We start from the raw sequence: 21,165 nt of genomic DNA, 5'->3' as shown, positions 1-21,165 counted from the left end.
TTTCTCCTGCACCCTACCCCAGAGGAACTTATATACTTGGATTTAGCCCAGAGACTCTTGCTGGACTATTTAGAAAACAGTGATCCAATAATGGAGTTTTAAGCCCAAAAAGAGGACTAAATGCCTCAAATGCCATTCAGGGGCTGTATTGTGCACCTTGGGGGTGATTCTCTGAGGGGATGGGCTAAAGCCCTCATCTCCTTTGGGGAGGAAACATGTCACATCCCACAGCCACTGACATGTTCTCTTCCCTGACAATAACTCCTCAGGGGATGTTGGACTGACTCTGCCACAAGCACTCTTCCTAAACAGCTTTTGGAGCTTTTGTCCTCCAGGGAAAATGTCAAAGTGCTAACAGTTTCTAGGCTCTGTGATAGGGCAAGACCCTGCTATTAGAGTGCCACAACCACAAAATGCCACTCTCAATTCTCTTGTCTCCTGATTTTAGAGGATGGTAAGACAACATGAACTCACTGATGAGTGTCACCATCTCAGTTCTCCCAAGGTGCCATTTAGAAATAAATTTAAAAATCAGGCAGGACTACTGCACAGTTTTAGTATCAGTATTAAAAGAGCAAAAATAATAAAGCCAAAGTGAAAGAGAAAACCACTAAAACTAGGCTAGAGCAGACAGCAGTGACACAAGGAAGAGCTTCCATGAGTACAAGGAAATAAATGGAGCTGGGACAGAACCCAAAATTCATTTTGAAACAGCTGTGCCATAAAACAAGGCCACAGAAGAGAGCAATCCTTCTGTCAACTGCTGAGCACCAAGGTGAGCAAACATCAGCTTCATTTAGCTCACCAAAGCCTCAGCAATGGGTGTTTTCAGACATTGCACATAAAACCTGGCAAACAGACCATCTCTAGCTGAAATAAGTGAGTTGCTTGTTTGTTTTGACAGCACCAAAATTTTAAAATAGCTAAATTTGTTGCAAAAGTAATATTCATTTTTTCAGGCAACATCTTTTCACACTGCAGGTCCTGTGTTAGGTAGAAATACAGTGTCTGCTAAGGAAACAGGATGAGTAAAAATGTCTTTAAGTCTAGCCAGTTAAATCTCACACAATGTTGAGTCTTAAGACTTTCTAAACATTACTAGAAAATACAGCTGTCCTTTTTGTTGTTGGGAAATATCTTGAAATGTGTTAAAAAACCGACACAACTGCACTGTCATCTTTCATTTGATTTTAGGATTGAAGGGAACCAAAAGCCAAGCTCAGAAGAGAATTCCTGAGAAGGATATAACCTCTCTGCTTGGTCTCCCTCCTGCATTCTTGAAGGAAAGAATGCATAAGTTGGGGACCAACATTTCCTAAAGGAAAAACATATGGTTGTTTTTCATCCAGGCCAGGGATGTACAGAAAGAACAGCTAACTAAATATAATAACCAGTTCACCGATTCATTTCTTTCAGGACTATTTATCGAAATCAGTAAATAGGTTATTTAAGCAAATGAAATTAAAAACAACCCAAATCACAGGAACACAGCTTCTAATTAGAAACATCATGATTTGATTTTGGTTATATTATGGCAATGTGCCATTCTGACCGACCTAATCAAGAGATGGTGGCCGCAGTTTATTTAAACAGTAGTCCTTGGCAGTGAGCAGGTTTCCAGATGTGCTACTCCACATCCCTGCAATCAATAAATAAAGGGAGGAGGACTGTTGGAATGCTAACATTTGTCCAGAAAATTGCTCAAAAAGTTAAAGACACGGATGATAAAAGCAGCTGCACCAGTTCTTGTCACGCTGCCAGAGTGGAATGTTTACCTAGTGCCGCATCCCCATCAGATGGGGTGAAAAAAAAAAAAAGGCAGAAAGTCTCTTTTCCCAACCATTTTGCCATGAAGAAAGGTACAGCAAAGCAGATCAGATTTATGTGGTAGAAGCAGACCCGTGAAGACACATTCAAATAGTTGTGTGTAGGTTTCTTGGCGTTTATGTTGGCAGACATTCTGGGGCAGCGTCTGCAATCTAAACACTATCCTGTTCTTCCACAGTCCATCACTTGGCCTGTCGCTGGATTTATAATTCATGCACTCTGGTCTTACAGCTTGAGCTGCAAGAGGGTCTCTCAGTTGGGATGGCTGAGCTTTGGGGTTGAATTATGTTCTCTTTCTCGACCAAAGCCACAGGTGTACAGCTCTGGAAGATGCTGAATGTTCCCAGTGATGGATGCTCTGCGTGTCCTCACAAATCACCCCTGCCTAGAGCAGCGGCCGAGTATCCAGCGCCCAGCCGCAGCGAGAGCACGGTGCAAGTGCAGAAGTGAGGGAAGAGTGATGATAAACCAAGGTAGGAATCAAAGCCCTTTGTGCAGCCTGCCGTGTGGAAACTGGGCACGAGGCAGGCTGCACGGACACAAATCACTGAGCCGAGCGCCAGAAGTCCTTCTGTCCATCCTTTCCCTCCCCGAGCACGCAGGGAAGACTCTCCACCAACCCATGATGCACCCTGAGGAGCGGGTGGAGGATTAGCAGCCAAGGCCAAGGAATAGCTGGGCCAGAGCCAGGACAGTGCATAGATTATGACTGACTTCCCTGGGCCTGAGGGAAGCCCTTGCTTGGGAAAGCACTTCTTCAACAACTGCCCAGAATTCCACTGCTGGGGCATGTGGTCCCACTGGTGGTCCCCCACCTGACCTGTCCCCAGTGCTTATGAGCAGCTCAGCTCTTCATAACTCGCAAGTCTTACATGTCCAGGGCTAAGATCTGCTCTGGGAGAGCACTCCTGTGTGCAGTGGAAGAGCACACAGATCCCTGAGGTTACAGGCACTGTATCCTATGCAGCCCTGCTGGCTCCATACTTTACCATGTCCTAATCCTTCCCTTGCTGTTATACTCAGCGTACCTGCTGCCAAAACATGCTGTAAATCTATAGAGGTGCATAGGATGGACACCTCGAGATAAAAATAATGAAAAATTACAAGTCATCCTTCTTCCAGCAGCTTCCCTTACACAGGCTAAGGTAACACAGCAAGAATCCACAGTCACAACTTGATGAAGTGAAAATAAACGCAAGAAAAATCAAGAAATCCTTGATTATGGATAAGGAGACCAGGAAGACAGCCAAAACTAAATTGGGATTCCATTAGTTCTTATGTCTAAGGGTGCTTCTAAGTATGTATTGTGTCTGCTTCCTGGAAAGAACAGGAAGAGTTGGCATAGACTTCTTTAGGAGCAGGATATAATCTCTGAATGTTTTAAACCAGTCAGTGCAGCCTATAAAAATTGAGATGCAGACACAAAGAAAAATGGGAAGAGGGCTGGACAGACAGTATTTTGCTCTTGATGGACTTTTCCTGAGTTAACTGTATCTGGATGTGTACCATGATTTTTATCTGTAAAAAAAACCCCAAACCTTAAATCAGATGCACCATATACGGCAAGACTCTTCTGTGGGCTGCTAAAGACTACTCGAAAGACTGTTTGTTACAGCTAATAAAAGCCAACCTCAAAGTGCAAAGGATAATACCTTTTCCTTGACTCATTTTAAAATACAATATGGATGTGGACAATTTCAGACAAGTCCGCTTTTTACAACACTTTGTGAGGCACTGCTTCCCTACCTGTTTTGCATGAGTATTTCTGCATGAATGGTCTGTATGCAAAGTCCTTCTTACTAGGAATTGTCAAACAAACACAAACTAAGAGACTCAATAGAAATGGTTATGTTAGGCAAAGAGCTGGACATGCCTGTGAGAGTTTCTTTTATAAACATTTAGCATCTGCTCAAGAACATAAATACTCCAAATGCTTGTATTATCCATTTCAAGATTGTGTCATTCCCACCTTTTTTGCTAGTGTGGCAGGAAATACATCATTTAATGAAACAAGCACTGACTTGCAGCAGCCAGTGTGGTAACACCTGGATATCTACTGTGCCTATGGTTCCCATCCCACTTGCATGAAATCAAGTTAAGTTCTGCCACTGATTTCTACTGAAGACTTCCACTTTCCTGTGATTTAGATACATCATGACTAGCATAGTTTTCAATGTATTCTTTGCTGGTATGAATTCAGAACAAGTCTTCAGTGCAACCATAAGATGACAGCTAATGTTATTCACCAGCCTGGTTGAAAATTATCCCAAATGACACCAGCTGTGGATTAGTCAGGTTGCAAACTGAAGCACAGCAGAGCAGTTACATTTAGCTTGAAGTTACTACTGAACAGCTGCTGCTGAACACACTTGCTAGAACATTTTAACACTGGCAGGAGGGCGTGGGAACTTGTGAGTTAGCTTTACAAGAACATAGCAAATTTAAAAAGGAAGTTTCAAAGTGTTTAATCAGTGCGATATCTACATGTTTAAACACAGGAACTCATAAAACATGCTGCTGTTCTTGTCAGCCACTTATGGAAAAGGTACCATGCACAGTTCACATATTAACATCTCCCTGGATTACCTGAAACTCAGAGATCTCCCAACACAGGTAAATATTTTCATTTGGGATTGCTGGATTCAACTGTTGGTTAAATCTCCTGGATTGTGTGGGGTTTTAGGAATCAGAGGCCAGGTAAAGCCTGTGCTCTAGTCAAACTCTTGGTTACACACCATGCTAGGCGTGGGGTACAGCTGAGTTCTGCTCCCCTCGCTCTTCCGAGAAGGACAATCAATAATTGTTGGCTGCACAACACCACTTTTATCAGTTCAATCTTTGGGTGTTTTGCTCAGTACAGCCCTCACTGACTTCTGCCAGCTTGGACTGAGAGACCAAAGAGACATCAAGACAAATCCAGCCTCAGCTTCTGAAGGAACATAAGGACATCCAAGCCCAAGAGAGTCCAAGTCACAAGTGAGCAGTCTGAGGCTACAGAGTAATAGAATGCCAGTGTAAAAACCATAAAGCACACAGTTACCTCTAGCCAAAGTACAAGACAAATGATACCTCAAGCCTTAAAATTGTGTTTTTCAGCTTCAGCTGTGCTCAGAGAGTGGAATACCTGAGCACTGCTGCAATAGGAAAATACAAGCCATAGCTGTTGTCACTGGCACAAGATACTGCACACAGCATGGCAGAAAACAAAACTGTATTTACTTGTCAACAAGTCAGCTCTGCTTCTATTTTTACTGCTAGAAATCAGAAACAAGTTCTGCAGTAAATTAAATCCATCAAACCATGGGAGACCAGAGATCAGTCCAAAGTATGATGCAGGATGTCTTTGTTAATAATACTCATACCAAAATCTGAAACCAAAATTTTGGGCTTGGACACCTCAAGTGAAAGTGCAATTAATCTTCATAACAAGACTTCACATCCTGTTTTAAATGAAAGAACTTGGAATACATTTGGTATTGTGGTGGAAAGATATGACTGGATGCTGAGCAAAGCAGAATATTAAAATATTGAAATGCAAATTCTTATTTCTTTTCAGGGCTAAGATTTCAGTAAGATTAACTGAGTAGTCCATGGTTGTTTTCTGCCCACTGATGTGACCTCTGCACATTATTTGTGATGCCAACATTATACAGTGTCCTACTGCTGTTTAAATAGGTTTTTTGTAGTCAGAATGCACGAAGTTCTTATTACCTAGGTAGAACCACTTATTACTGCAGGGCAAAAATCCACCTACCTAAATTTGTAGTGAGCATTACCAACAGCAAACAACTGGACCTAGGAATAAAATTCTGATTCCCAGAAACCAAATTCCCTTTGACATCAGGCGAGCCCAGCTCTCCCCGCGGAGATCCCCGTTCAACACAGCTACCCGACCTCCACCCACCAAAGTTTCAGACCACCACAAAACCATTTATTTTCTGCCCAGAACGCGATGTTCCCCACGGGAGCTCAGCGGAAGAGGAGCTCTGCGTGCCTCACCTGCGTCAGCAGCTGTGACCAGCAGCAGGTACTGCTCCTTGGCCTCCCGGTCCAGGCTGCGCTCCAGGCGCAGCTCTCCGCTGCCCGACAGGGTGAAGGCCCCCTCCTCATTGCCAGCCACCAGCACGTAGGTCAGCTTGCTGTTCAGCCCCTGGTCGTCATCCCTTGCCACGACCTACACAAGCAATGCACGCAGAACAGGAATCAAAGACTGTAACATTATATTGGGATAGAGGAAGCGTTCTCTGTGATAATAATCCAAATTAACGGGTTGCATTAATGCAAATGCTACAAGTATAGATTAGCTGGAATTGGAAACAAAAATACTTAACACCGTGGTGGTGGATTTAAAAGCGTAGTCTGAAAATACTAAATGGTTGATTATTTATTTTTCTCAAGTGTAAATACAGTAAGACTGTGTTGGGGCTCAGTGAAAACCTGGTATAAGCTAAGCTGTGTATGAGAGCAAGCACTGCATGTCCTGCTGTCAGATTCCATTTCACTCTCTCTCAATATTTGGCACACGGCATCATCCCATATAGGCAACGATGAGATTGAGAGATTTGTTGTATGGAAGTTGAGAATGAGATGAGAGGATAGAGCAGACTCTCAAAGTCCCAGTGGAGGTGTGAGGATAGGCAGGGAAAACACACACAGAACTCCAAAGAATAATATTAACTTTTGGTAACAAAAAACCCACCCATACACACAAAAAGGAAAACAAGCCAACAAAGACTGCAAATTCAATTAAAGCCAAGAGGCAACTTCTGCACTGTTTTGCCCCTTTTTAGTTTTGAAGGAAGGACACTGTGTATTAATACCATGTAGGCATGCCAGTAATGGTCAGAGACACACATTTATTGCTGAATAAATGTATGTACCCACCTGAAGGATAACTTTTGGGAGTGTCTCCAAATTCTCAGGGACATTCACAGAGTAGGGGGAAAGCTCAAACGTGGGAATGAAATCATTGACATCCTTCAGGACAATACTGACTGTCGTGGTATCAGTCCTGGGGCTGCTCCCACGGTCAGATGACTGAACAGTCAGCGTGTAGGAGGGCTTCTTCTCTCTGTCCAAAGGCTTGGCCACAGTGATCACCCCCGTCACAGAATCGATCCGAAACTCATTGCTGGCATCCCCGCCCACGATGGCGTAGCGGACCTGCCCGTTTGTCCCCTCATCTCCATCAGCAGCCAACACCTGGATTAAATCCGTCCCTGTCAAGGTATTTTCCGCCACCTCCACTTTGTAAAGCTTCTGGGCAAAGAGCGGGCTGTTGTCATTAATGTCCAGGACGATGACCACCACATCCGCAGATGAAGAAAGCGACGGCTGGCCCTTGTCTGTGGCTACCACGGTCAAGGTGTAGTTGGCCACAGCTTCTCTGTCGAGCTCCCCAGTGAGCCTCACCTCCCCATCAATGGTGCCAATGCTGAACTTGTTTCCTGGAGGCGGGAGCAGGCTGTACTCAATGTAGCTGTTGGGGCCACTGTCGGGGTCCGTGGCCTGTGCTCTGAACACCACCGTGTCTATGGGCGTGTTCTCCGGCACGTAGGTCAGCCTGGGCGAGATGAAGCTCGGAGGGCTGTCGTTCACGTCCAGCAGGATGATGGACACTTGGGCTGTGCTGGTGTACCTGGAGGCTGGCAGGGGGGCCATGTCGTGGACTTGCACCACGAGGCTGTAGAAGGACTGGCTCTCCCGATCCAGGGGCTGCCGGATGCTCAGCACCCCGTGGCTGTCGATGCCGAACTGCCCCGCGCTGTCCCCGGAGGCGATGCTGAAGGACAGCTGAGAGTTGGGACCTGGTTGGGGAGGGAGAAGAAAGGTAGATAACATGATTTCATCCCACGGGTACCCCCTAAGTATCAATATTTCTGGCCTCATTTCCACAGGAAATTTTCCTTCATTTTCCCGCAGAAATAAGGACTGTACAACCATGTTGAGTGTTCAACCTCCTCACCACCATTTTTTGAATCCATCTGCTAATTTCAGCCAAAGTTTCACAGTGCAGCAGAAGCCTTGAAATTATTATTTTCTGACAAGATAACATACATGAAAGAGAGAGGGAGGATGTTAATTGGAGAGGCCACAGAGGGAACAATTGGCAGTGTTCATCTCTGCTTTTCATTCAGCAGGAGCTCCACGGTGGCACACCAAGTAATTTTTCCCCATCTACAAAGGTTAGGGATAAAGGATTTGAAGGGTTTTCCTTCAGAAACCAAGACTCAGTTGTTCTCTGCTCACTGAACATCTGGTTTCCTCCGTTCTTCCCAGTTCAACTAAGCAACGTTATTATTAATGTAATTATTTCATGAATTTTTCCACTCAATTAAAAAAGCCACAAGCAGAAACTCCCAAGCCTAGCTGGAGCAAGCCAAGAGTGAATACTGGGGAAAGGTATGCCTCCCATATATGGCATGGTATTCCAAAATATCAAATGAACAGCCCTCACTCATCTCATGATCAAAACATAACCAGCAATTATGGTCAGGGGAGAGATTTATCATTCCAGTAAGGGAAATGCATCCTGAACCTGGGACAGGGCTGTGAAATATCCTTAAATATTATTTGTGGGAAAAAATGTGGGCTACTGTGTCAATTCTAGAGTTCACTCTAAACAACTAATTATTGGGAACATCCAAATGCGGAAAAAGTTCTCTCCTCCATCTATCTTACCCCTATTTTAATTAATTTCAAAAGCTGCTCTTGCTTTGCGTATTCAAGACTGTGTTTAGGATTAGTAAATTAACCAACCATTAGCTACTAATTTACCTCTCAAACTAGCTTGTTCATGCAAAGAAAGCTGCCCACTTCACTGATTGCTGTGCATTTTGTCATTTTTACTCCAAAGCTCTTTTCTCTCTGAGTGAATTGCTTTGATAATAGAATTATCCCTACATTAGATTTATTAATCTCTGCTGTTTATTATGGTCAGACTTGAGAAATCTAGTTTTTTGAGTCTTTCCCCCAGTGGCTACTGTAATTGGCATCTTTCCCTCTCTCTTTTTTCCTGTAGGAGTCAAATTATAAAATGAATAGAACCAAACATGAAAGACAGAATATTTGAATGCAATTAAAGAAATTAATACATTTATCTGCCAGATATTAGTGTTTCTCCATTACTTTGATCAAGTGAAGGACGGTGAGAGTTTAATGCTACTCTGCTTTTTGTTCAGTTGTATTTTCAAATGACCAATTATATGTATGAAAGCCTTGACTTCAGTAAAGTACTTTTTTGGAGATGGGAAGGGCTTGGGCCCTGCAAAAGAAAATAACTTTAAAAAATACTCTATTTCCCCCTCTCCCCTCCAGTGTTTTCTATGGTGCTTATTCCTAAGAAAAACTTAGTTTGTTATTCCTCATCTCGCCTCCATGAACATTTCATTCTTTGTCCTGTATTCTCATAGGTCTCCATGCTGCTAATACTTATATAAATTAAACTATGAAACAGAAGAATTGCCTAAATATCAGTGGAGCCAGGAAGGGCACTTAATGAACTATTCTCTATTTTAAACACAGCATGCCAAGCTGGCATTGTGCACCTCGTCCATCCCCCCTTCCAAGGCTTGGAGCTGGGCTTTTCTTAGGGAGAATGTAGGGACATCCTCTTTGCTGAACCTTAGGTTTATTTAATCTGAGGGTTCATCTGATAAAACTCTGAAAGGACAGACATGGAGTCACCAATTTCATGATAACGTTCTTCTAAAGGGTTTTGTTTCTGTTTTTATTTATTTACTAATATGACTAAAAAAAAAAAAAAACCAACAAAACTGCTTCCCCCCTGCCATTCTATAAATACCTGTAGAATTCAGCTGGGAAATTACACCAGCTTTGCCTGGAGGAATACCTAACCAAAATTTTAACAAACTGACAAACATGCATCTGAGATTTTTCCTGTTAATTCTTTGTTAAAAAAATAAAATCTGAGTTTCAAAATTAATAAGTTTATGGTAACTGAGTTTTGAGTATATATAATTAAATATCCAAGAGCTGTAGCTGATATTTGCTATGGACCTGTATATGAAATAGTCCAAGCGGAGATAAACAGCTGCTGTTTCCCAAGGAGTGTGCTGAACAAGAAAATGAAAATTGAAGCATTTTCACTATCACCATGTTTCTGTCTTTTACCAGTGTTTATCCTAAAACAACAGCCACACCTCATTATAAAACAATGTCTTTTCAGAGCTCTTTCAAACTATAGGATCATGTAACATAAATAATCAACAAAACTATATTTGTATTGAGTGCATTATCTGTGAGCACATGGAGAAGAGTATAATACCAGCACTAGCTATTTCTGTGCTCTAGATGAACATAAGACAACACAAGATAACAAGTTTGGGCTTGAAACAGAAACAACAATCGATCATAACATTTGCTTAAGTTACAGTCCTATGGGAGAACTCAACCTGGCATGCTCTTGGAATGATATTTCTGCCCTATTAATTTTAAATCCAGCCTGCTAGTAAAGCAAGCGTGCCAGAAAATATAAAAGGCAAGATATCTGACTTCTCATTGCATTGCTCCTCAAGTACTCATTTTCCTGCTTGATAGCTGAGCATGTGATTAATGTGAGCTGATATGTCAGTGCTATGGTATCGCTCCCATCCACTGTGCACAGATGGAAATTAATGTATGAGGTGCAAGAGAAAAGGAAAACAGACTCATAACGGCAAAGTGAAATTAACTTCCAAAAAGGTTTGAAACCAAGTGCTGTAGTCCTGAAGGGAAAATAAGATATGAAAGAGGAGATAGACACAAACCCATTTATCTACAAGTCTGGAGGAACAATCCCTTCCCCAGGTATGCAGGATACAAAAGCAAGCTCCTCCTCCAACTTGTTTAGTTTACATAAAATAAAAGCCTTAACAAGTGTGGTGAAAGAGAAATTCATGCAAAAACAACCAGTACCACAAAGTTATGACTTCTCATTTGTTGGCTTATCTTATGGAATCTCTTCTCCCTTCGTCAGCTCGATCTCAAAACCAGTTACAAAATTTTTACCATGGAAAGTTCCATCCATCAGCGTAAAATTTCTCTCCCCACAAAAATCTTGGGAGTCCAACTACTCAGCATTTCCTGAGGAAAAACTGCTTTGCTGAGCAACCTTGACAGGTTCAGTCAATTTAGGTACACAAAGAGGGATTCCCTGAAGCAGGTAGGTGCTTTGTCCTCGAAGCACATTTCAGTGAGAGACACTTCCACGGGCTCCACTGAGCCCCTGTCAAGTCGAGAGGAGACAAGGTTGCTCAACATGTCACAAAAATAACCTTCACCTGTAAAGTCACTGTGAGTTGTGAGGAGTTTTGCATTAAGTTACACAGGGTAATGTCTGTGGACACTTCAGAAAATGCAGTACACGATGGAATGTTGTTTATGCATTTTAAGGTCATATTCTATAATTCTTCTTGTTTGGGCACAAACTGTATGGCAAAATGGTTAAGCAAGCTATAAAAATTGTACCTTTTACACTCAACACATTAACACCCACTAGATCCCATAAATAATCTCAATATTAAAGCTTATTTCAATGGGAAATTTTCCCAAGATCTCTTCCAATGTGTTTTTTAACCTCCAATATCAACAACCTGTATGATAGACTTCCCGACAGACTTAAAAGTTACAGTGCATTAAAGATCACTGCAGATAACATCTGATATTACCACAACCCTCTTCAGAATTCACAACAAACTTTCAGAAAAAAAGCTTGGCAGACTGAGGTCTAATTTAAATGTGAATTTAAGCACACGAGAGCAGCAACTTATGGGTAGCCCTTTTTCGAGTAAGTCTTGCAACACGTTGCTGAGGTGAAGCACAGATTTAGGAGCACAGGCACGGAATGTCAGGGAACTCCTACCGTCATCGGCGTCGGTGACGCTGAAGTTGAGGATGGCGGATCCCGGGGGCAGGTTCTCCATCAGGGAAGTGCTGTAGGAGGCCATGCCAAACACGGGCGGGTTGTCGTTGACGTCCAGGATGTTGAAGTACACCCTGATGGCCGTGGACTGGCCTCCCCCATCCTCAGCACGGACGGTGAGGATGTAATACTGCTGGGCTTCGTAGTCCAGGGCCCGGGTGAGGTTGAAGACCCCGGTGACGGGATTCAGGAAGAAGATTCCCTCCTCATCATCCTCGCTTATGGTGTACGTGATCTCCCCGTTGACGCCCGAGTCGTCGTCGGTGGCAAGAATGGCTGCCACCAAGGAACCTGCGTGGCACAACAGCAGAGCACCATCAGGCACTTGCAACAGGCAAGGGCCAGCTCAGCATCAAGCAGATCAACAGATGAGAGATCCCCTCCCAGAGAAACTGAAGCCTCAACACTGTCTGACTAACTACTGAAAAAAGTTTTTCAAGCTGGAAGAGACATCATATTCTTGCTTTTACTCAAAGAAATGGCCAGGAATGGTTTTTGTCTTTATGCAGACTAGATATCAACAGGAGCAAAAATACCTTTTGTCCTGCAAGGCATTGCCTTCCTATGACTCAAAGGACCCTCCCTTTTCCGCAGACAATCACAAGTTCTGGAACCTTCTAGACATTTCTTTCCAAACGCAGAACCCAATATGTGAGTACAAACCGCACAACCAGCTCTGTTTTTTGAAACAGTGCCTTTGTAGGGTAACTGTGGTTAGAAAACTAGAAACCCTATAGGGGTCTGTTCTCTGCTGTTTTCTGAAATTCAACACCCTGTGAGTTTGTGCCAGTGTTTTCATTTCTGCATAGCTGACCTATCTGACTAGAGTTTGGAAATCAAGTGTCACTTTTTAGTACTTCGAACAGTAATTATAATTAAGATCAGCTCATTTCCAAGAAAAGAAATCATTAGGTTTCCTTTCCCTGCAACCAGATGAACTACGTGCAGCACAGTTAACTACTTTCAAGCAACATGATAATGAAAACTGCTTAAATCATCAGAAAAAAGAAGAGTGCTGTAAACCCCTTTAATCCAGCTGGATATGCTGGTACCTTTCACACCCACTTGATGATCTCAAGCCTTAGTGTTTCTTTAACTGCAAGGGGAATGGGGATTACTCTCTGGGATACAAAGTGGAACCTCAAAAGGGAAACCTCATGGTCCTTCCCCACTGGATGAGCCTGCCAGCTGCTCCCAGACTTCTGGAGAACAGAGCAGGAGAAGATGCAGTACTTTAATACAAAATCAGCCTACTTCTTCCTTCAGCATCCATCACTGCTGAGCTGGGTATAAAGCACTAATGTACACTCTGTAAACAATTAATGAGAGAAGTCTTATTTTAATGTGGAGGGAATTAGACTTGCCTTTTCCAGGGTTATTCCTGCTGAAACAGACTAAGACTCAGGGCTCTGAGAGAAAAAAGCATAGCTGGGGATCAGCAATCAAAGCACTCTGTGCTATACAGACATCTCAATTACTTCCAGACCAGATTCCTGAGGCACAGCTGATTGCACTGTAATTCTCTAATGCGAAACACCACCAAATTTTGGGACACGGACTGTGGGGCAGAGTGCAAAAGTTGGGAGGCTTGGGGTAACCTTAGTTGAAGACTCCCATGCTTATGAAAAGCCTAATAAAAGCTTAAAAGCTAGTACTACACAATTTGCATCTCCTTGGTTTATTAATGTTTTAGAATAATCTTCTAAGATGCTACTGGCAGATACTGCTTTTGTACTGTATAAAATCTTGGAAGCAATACTCATTTCTCACCTGGAGGCGTGTAATAGAGCCCAGTATTTGAAAACTTTTTTGATCTAAATACTTCTTAGGTTACAGCTCCCCTTTGAAGCATCAAAAGGCGCTCTTGCATCCGAAACCAGCTTTAAATGAAGAAAACAACCACACGAGTATTTCCACGTCCTGTTTACCTGGAGTGGCATCTTCTGGGATGTCAAAGGAGTACACTGGCTTGGAGAACTTGGGGATGTGGTCGTTGACGTCGCTGACGGTGATGTTGATCCTCACATCCGAGGACTGCAGGCCGTCGTCGGCGCGCACCAGCAGGGAGTACTTGGAGCGGCGCTCGCGGTCCAGGCGCCGGGTGGCGATCAGCTCCCCTGACTCGGGGTCAATGTGGAAGCTATCGTCTGCACCACTGATGATGGTGTATGTCACCAGGGCATTGGCTCCCTAAGCCAGAACAGAAGTCGTCAGATCGCCTCGCTCGCCAGGAAAACCACATCATAACTCGCAGTGAGACAAGGATCGTTCCAGGAACGGCGCTCGGGGATTATTTTTCAGAACGGTTTCCTTTAATAAACAGCCTTCCTGCCCAGTCCCTGCTTCAGCCCCACATGCACACAGTTTTTATTTATGAGATGTGAAATGATGAGGTTACCCAGATACTTTGTGCTCCACTCTTCATCCAATCAATACCAAAAACTCTGTTACCTGTTTTAGTTTCAAACCAGCATCAACTGAGCAGTGTGACTTCTTAAAACAAGAAGAAACATTGATCCTTATTATCTTGGGAGGTTAAATTAAATCCCTGCCAGTGGGATCAGCTCTGCTTTTCTTGCTCTCTGGAGATGGGATGGAGGGAGCAGGAGAAGAAGGGAGGGAGGCATGGAAGCAGGGAGGACCTGGGGCAGCCATGTAGCAGCACTTCCAGCCACAGCTCGTGGTCAGGAGAAACTCATGGAGTCCGTGCTTGCAGCAGCCCCTCAAAGGTCAGTTTCTGCATGGAAATCTATTTACCCATGTAAATAAAAAAGCCCCAGAGTGACAAATCACACATCATTAACATCACAGCTCTGATCTCTTGGGTTGTGCTGCAAGTCAAAAGCATTTGTTTTTGGGTCACAAAATTTCATTTATTCTTGGGGGAAAAAAAAGAAGCATTCATGTGGACTTTGAGCATTTTGGTTGAAAGGAAAATTAAGGAAAAGTAATGTTACAAAGAAAAAATGTCATATACTTCTTTTTACAAGACAGGCTTAAGGACACTGAAGGTTTGGTAGCCTCTAACATCTGATACAGTACTCTAAACCCTGTGTGCTGATGGTGCCTGGAAATGCAAGCAGATATTTACTGTGCCCTTCTCTGGTGCCAGGCCAGAGCTCAGGTTTGACAGCTGAAACCTGCTGCTGATGTGCCAGTAGCTTTCTGCAATGAACAGCAGATCAAAGAGATAAGGTGGAAAGGAATTCTAGGGCTGTTTCAAATACTCCTGCCTAAAAAAGCAAATTAACAGGGATAAACACCTGCTTGTATTTGTGAGAGGAGAGACAAGCGTTAGTTACCTGGCCTTACCAGAGTGCCCCGTGCCAAACTTTCTCTCTGGGGTGCTCTTTCAAAGAGTCAGACTGAGCTAACTGATAAAAGCAAACTTAGAAAGAAAACAGGCTTCTGCAGGTGCAGTGCTCCATCTGTGTGCTCAGGTGTGCCAAGGGGATGTCACAGGCTTTCCTCCAATTGTGTGGCTTAGCCATCACATCTCATGGGAATTTTCAGAGTGATCACATTCTTCACCCCACGTTTGACCAGCCAGAGTCCTTCTAACAGAGTGCAGCTAAAACCACAGCCATGTGTGATACTGGTTTATTCTCTGCCCTCAATATAAACCCTCCCCCTTCAAAAAGCAAGGGGGAATAAAAAGGTATCTCAGCCCAAAGCTGCACATCACTAGGAAAACTTGGACTCTTTGTATAGAGTTTGAGTTACAAATGTTCTGGCAGGGAAATGGAAATCATTCCTTTTGATAAAAACACTGACTGACTTCTCTCTAAGGTAACAAATCACTTCCCACTGGATGTGGGAATGTGATTATTCAGAAGGAGTAAGAGATACGGGGCAGTTCAGGAATGGTTAAAAAGAGGCTGGAGCACTATTACTATAATCTTAGATATATTTGCCATACCACACCACAGAGTGGTAGCTCAGTATTTACCACTTCCTAAAAGAAAGACAAGCAGCTAGAGTTGTTGTTACACAAGTGCACCTTTCCAAAATCCTGGGTTTTGTCTGTGTATCAGGCTACTACTGGAAAATAAAGGGAAAACCAAAATATTTACAACACATTTGCACCATTGCCGGGGGTGTTCCCGTGGTTCCCTCTGTAGTAGTAAGATTAAGTACACCAATTAACAATCACAGGAAGATTAACCAAGCAAACACAAAAAAGGCCAGCAATAAAATTCTCCTAAGGAGGTTGAATCACCCTATTATTGGAAAACAAGAACTGCTTGCTGTTGTCAAGTGTAACTCTGTATTTTAATGACAACACAAACTTTTTGCATGATTATTTTGACTTTTTAGTTGTTTTCCTCATGGAAAGAAACAGTTCAAGCAAACAAAATTAATGTGATTAACATTTTTATAACTTAAGTTTCTAAAGCAAATGAATGTATCAATAGCATGGTAGTTTCTTCATAGTACCTTAGTTGCAGCATTATCATAATAATGAATCTCAGAGGGCAAAACTCTTTTGCAAACCAATTCATGTACAGAGCACACATTTTATCATTAATTCTTTTCTCCAGTTTTTGGTAAAATAAAACCTTGTTTTGGAAGGGATAATATTGATCTTTGTTAGGTCTAGTCAAAGGGAAAGCAGGCATTATCAGAGTTTCACTTTTCTCCAAGGCTTATCTCAGATTAATTTTATTGCACACCTTGGAACTGGGCTCAACTACAACACCTTGGTTCCAAAGTTAGCTTAGAGCTCCACAATGCTGGACACAACTTTGCAAATGACTGCCATGATTCCTAAGGCCAAGCTCACACAAAGGGATGAAGAAAACAGGTAAAACCATGTCCAGAATTGCACTTTTAGCACCAACATTCAAAACTGAAATCGTGCTCCTACCTCATCAGCATCCATGGCTGTCAGCTGCAGTATTTTAGATCCATCCCCTATGTTCTCCTCTACAGTCAGGTCAAGCATGTCTGTGGGGAATATTGGTGGGTTGTCATTGATATCCTGAAGTGTTATTTCTACCTGTAAAGAGGAACAGGAAAAAAACTGGAATGAGCACTGGACATGGATTGAACCTGAACATTAAAATAATTCTGAAAGAAATCAGGTAAATTGCTCTTAATCACATGAATTAGCACATTCCCAAATCACACCAACAATAGGAAAAGCTCGTCCGGATATTAAAATTCCACATTGTTATAAAATACTCCTAGGAAAACCTCTAACACAAATAAAGTTAATTTGACTTGTTGATAGCAACTGATTTTAAATGGTCCTAGCCTAGTTTATACTGGAAGAGATCCACTGATAGACTGTCATTGTAATCCTCAAAGTCAGCCCCTGGAGAGGAACTGCCAAGTGCCGGGGCAGGAGATCGTTCAACCATTAAATGCTGCCTGACATAAAGATGAGGTGGTGTAAAATTCTCTCTGAAATGTTTATATATTGGCAACTCTCCGTTCCGAGAGGGGGAAAAAACACCCTTGCACTTAATATATTTTATAACAAATAATCTGCTTTTCTCTCTCTCTCAAAACTCTCCTCTAATTGCAAACATAAACGTTGCTTCAGGAGCACCCACTAGCATCTACTCTCCTCGACTATCCAAAACTCAACAAACGTTCTTTTCACATGCCATATTTGTATGCCTTTCCAAGTAAGAATGATAGTTCCTGAAAGGTTGTTTTGTGATCTTTATCCCTAGTTTTTCATAAGCAAGATTGCTGCCCTGCTGATGCTAATTCAAAAAGATGCAGAGCTACATTTACTCTTGTTGCTAGGTCTGGAATGTAATATACCAAAATAGAAAAAGAAGACACAGCTGTTTTATATTTATCATGGAAAAAAAAAGTATGGTTTTGGACCCAAAATAATAAACAGTCACCAAACTCTGAAGGCCCACTAAGGAGAAAATTAGTAGCTGAAAGAACTGAGGAACAGAGACAGGTAAAAGGCAAAGGTATGGGTGACTTAAAGAAGGTACCTGGACTGACAGACAAAATCTTATTTATGCTACAGTATCTGCTGTCCTTATCCACAAAGACTCTCCAGGCACTCAGTTGAAAACATATGGATTGGGCTGCTCTGGATATAACCAACACAGGCATTTCTGGTGATGCAAAGTCTATGATTCCTGCTGTTTCTAGTCCCCTGTCATAACATTTTCTTCTCTGTTCTGTTTTCATAGGGACCACCAATTGCCAAACTGTTCTGACTTGATCACCAGGATGATCCCAAACACAGAGGAAATATTATATTAATATTAGTGTAATATTAATATAATAGTATATGTGCTGGAAGTGGAGACCGAACAAGGGTCTTTTACAGAAGGCTGTTATTTATTTATCCCCTATTTAATCCCTTTGGAGACTCAAAAATGGAACACTAAGCAATTCACAGCCTGAGACAGATCAACCCAGAAGGTTTTACTGTTAAATTTATATCCCTGACAGCAGAAGGAGTTCTGAGCAGAGCATTGTGAGCTGTGATTGACAGCCACCTCACCAGACACAAACTTTCGAAGAAGCCAGCCTAGGTTGGTTTTCAAGGAGACTAGGTGACAATTAATCACAGAAACGGGAGGGATGTGGTAGAAATGACAGATGAAGGATTTTGCCAGCCCTCCTTGCCCATGGAACTGGCACAGCACACTCCTGCTTTCCTCCCCAAAGTGCAGCATTTCCCCAGACAGGGCTTCAAGGTAAAGCAGCTGCACAGCTCTGCAATTCATCTACTCCTACCATACATGTCATTCACAGCTAATGTTTCAGCTGCAAGTGACATTTCACCACCAGAACCCATTTTCATGATGAGAAATTGCCCTTTGTACAAATGATATGAAAAATATGTGACAGCTTCTGGGGGGTTTGGGGTAGGAGCTGTGCATTGCCTACAGCTTGAATAATGTGAAATAGTGAGGATCCAAGAACACAGATGGCTAAGGGTTGGGGGGACAAATAAGTTAATTATAAAATCAGATTCCAGAGAAGTGAAAAAAAGAAGAATAAAAGAGGTAATTTTATTCTGAAAAATCAGTTCAAAAGCAAACAAAGAAGCTGCATTTTATACTGAAGATGTGCTTTAGATAGTGGAAAAATAAGGAATTCTCAAATAAGGATCAGAATTTTTTAGAAAAGAATGCAGCATTTTAAAAGAGCATTTACACCATTATTTATTACTTATCCACAAGGCTCAGATAATGTGTATTGCTTCCTAATTCACCATTGGCTAAGTCCAATTAGCATCTGTGTCTGAAGCTATCTTTTTACTTCTGCTAGAATTTACTACTTCAGCTTCCAAACAGAACTGCAGACCTGGGGAGTCAGATCCTTGGATGCAACCACTTGCAGAAATTTCACTGAAGTAAGCATAGAATCACAGAATGGTGTGGGCTGCAAGGGACCCAAAAGATGATGCAGCTCCACCCACCCTGCCAGGGATGAGGACGCCACTCACTAGACCAGGTTCCTCAGGGCTCATCCAGCCTGGTCTAAGGCATCTATGAAAAAAGGTTTGAGAAAAAACTTCACATTTTCCCTAAAAAAAAAAACAGTCTGTTGCATTTCATTTAAGAGAGGATCTCATACATCCTGAATGAGATCGGATGTAAACTGAATATCCAGGAGCTCACAAATTAATTTCACTTTGAAATTATTCCATAAATTCCAACATGAAGCAGAAGTCCACAGGAGAACCACAACCACAAAGTCTCCCATTGCCACAGGGCACTGGAAGATGGCAAAGTATCTTATCACACCTTCACTGGAGAAGAAAAAGAAAAGACAAAATTCCACAAAGCTTTAATCAAAGATCTAAACTAAACCTTTTCCCAACCAACTGCTTCTTTCTAATCCCACTTCACATTTGCATGAAGAAATTGATGTGTGTCACTTTAGGAAATACATGGTTTGATTATTTATCCTGAGGCACTAATTAAAAATTAAGTGTAATTCTGCCCTGGACTCAACAAAGGCAAGACAAGGTGGCCATGGTGGTGTCACCAGCTGTTTGCACCACAGGACTCACATTCCAAAGGGTCCCACAGATGATGTCCTGATCTCAGCACACAGGATTCTCCCAGCTCACACTGGTGGCAAACCACCCACCAGCAACAGCAGCAGGTACAAGAACAAATATCCAGGAAAGCAAAGGCCTTGTAACCTCAAATACACCACAGGACGGAACACAAGGGAGCTGAAGGGATTTCTCCAAACCTTGGAAGGAAGGAACCTTCCTACATGCCAGTAGGACTGCAGGAAGCAACGTGCCCAGGCTACACAGAAAGTGATAATTGCCACCTCCCTGTCCAAATCTATCCAAAATGAGGAATATTCTTGCCTGACCTCAAACCCATCACTCAGCACAAATCCAGGATGCAAAGGCAGACACAAACCAAGCACCTCACAGCACTCCAAGTACTGCACTATGCAACAAAAATTTCTGCTGCTTTCCATCTGACAAATCCTCAATTCATATTTGTACCAACAGCAAGTTTAATACGGGACCCAAAAGATCTTCCTGCCCCTCAGAGGACTCAAATATTATAAAACACGGAAACAGCAAAGATAGTTAAGCATCTTTGCACCTTTTTTATTCTCTAACTTCCCCTCTCCTGTGGTGCAGGCACTGATGGATAGGGGCTTAGCTCCTCTGAACAGCCTTGAATGTCTGCAGAAGCCATGAGAGCACAAATAGTTACAGACTCTCCTAAATCTGTTAAGACTGTGATGGAAAACTGATTAATAGATTCATAATATTGTCTTGCTTTTGTTGTTCAAGGGAAAATGAAAAAAAAATCAGAAAACTTTGGTCAATCCACATACACATCCACAAAATCACTCTACTTTTGTACAAATTCTAGTACAGTGCTTTTTCTTCTCACATTTAATACGTGTAGAAAAAAAGACTGAAAATCAAAGCTTTCCCTCAGAGCTTATTCTTCAGACAAATACACATTGTTTATTTACCAACCCTTGTAAAATAAACACAGTAATTTTACATATCAATTTCCACGCAAACCATCTTTGTGTGGGTTTTTTTATTAGTTTTAATTTGTGTGCTTGTTTTATGTTTGACTCAAGCTAAGATGCAAAAACAGAGGCGTACAACAAACCACAGAGATCTGCAATATAGAAAGCCAAACAATACCACAAATTTCCCTGTGCATGAATCAAATTTCTCCTTCACAGGCTTAATAACATTCTCACAATAACTCCCTGCCCCTGCCACAGTTACAGATGGCCAGCCCATCCTCATCTGTGACAATTTGATTGCTGCAGCCTGTTGTCACAGACATTTTAAAAGCAGAGGAAGTATTAATTGCCTTGATCTTGTTAGGATTCTTATTTGCTGTTCAAATTAGCCTCTTGTGTTTTTGGGGTTTTTTTTTCTCCCTAAACAAATTCAGAACAGATTGAGGCAGGGCAGCACTCACCTCCAA

At 42.3% G+C, this 21,165-nt stretch overlaps 1 protein-coding gene across 1 annotated transcript in view; it reads right to left on the bottom strand.

The window, feature by feature from the left end:
• FAT4 (FAT atypical cadherin 4) overlaps window positions 1-21,165 on the bottom strand; it is a 127,450-nt gene that overhangs the window by 42,555 nt on the left and 63,730 nt on the right. Inside the window, exons 2-6 of the mRNA XM_066548874.1 lie at window positions 16,617-16,748; window positions 13,678-13,939; window positions 11,690-12,040; window positions 6,712-7,634; window positions 5,827-6,001 (exon numbers count right to left, since the gene is read on the bottom strand). Coding sequence (XP_066404971.1) covers window positions 5,827-6,001; window positions 6,712-7,634; window positions 11,690-12,040; window positions 13,678-13,939; window positions 16,617-16,748 — 1,843 coding nt within the window. The remainder of the gene's footprint in view (window positions 1-5,826; window positions 6,002-6,711; window positions 7,635-11,689; window positions 12,041-13,677; window positions 13,940-16,616; window positions 16,749-21,165) is intronic.

Source organism: Molothrus aeneus, chromosome 4 (assembly GCF_037042795.1).
Source record: "Molothrus aeneus isolate 106 chromosome 4, BPBGC_Maene_1.0, whole genome shotgun sequence".
NCBI classification, from domain to species: domain Eukaryota; kingdom Metazoa; phylum Chordata; class Aves; order Passeriformes; family Icteridae; genus Molothrus; species Molothrus aeneus.
The sequence above is the reverse complement of the archived record's forward strand: the minus strand, read 5'-3'. Positions and strand labels throughout refer to the sequence as shown.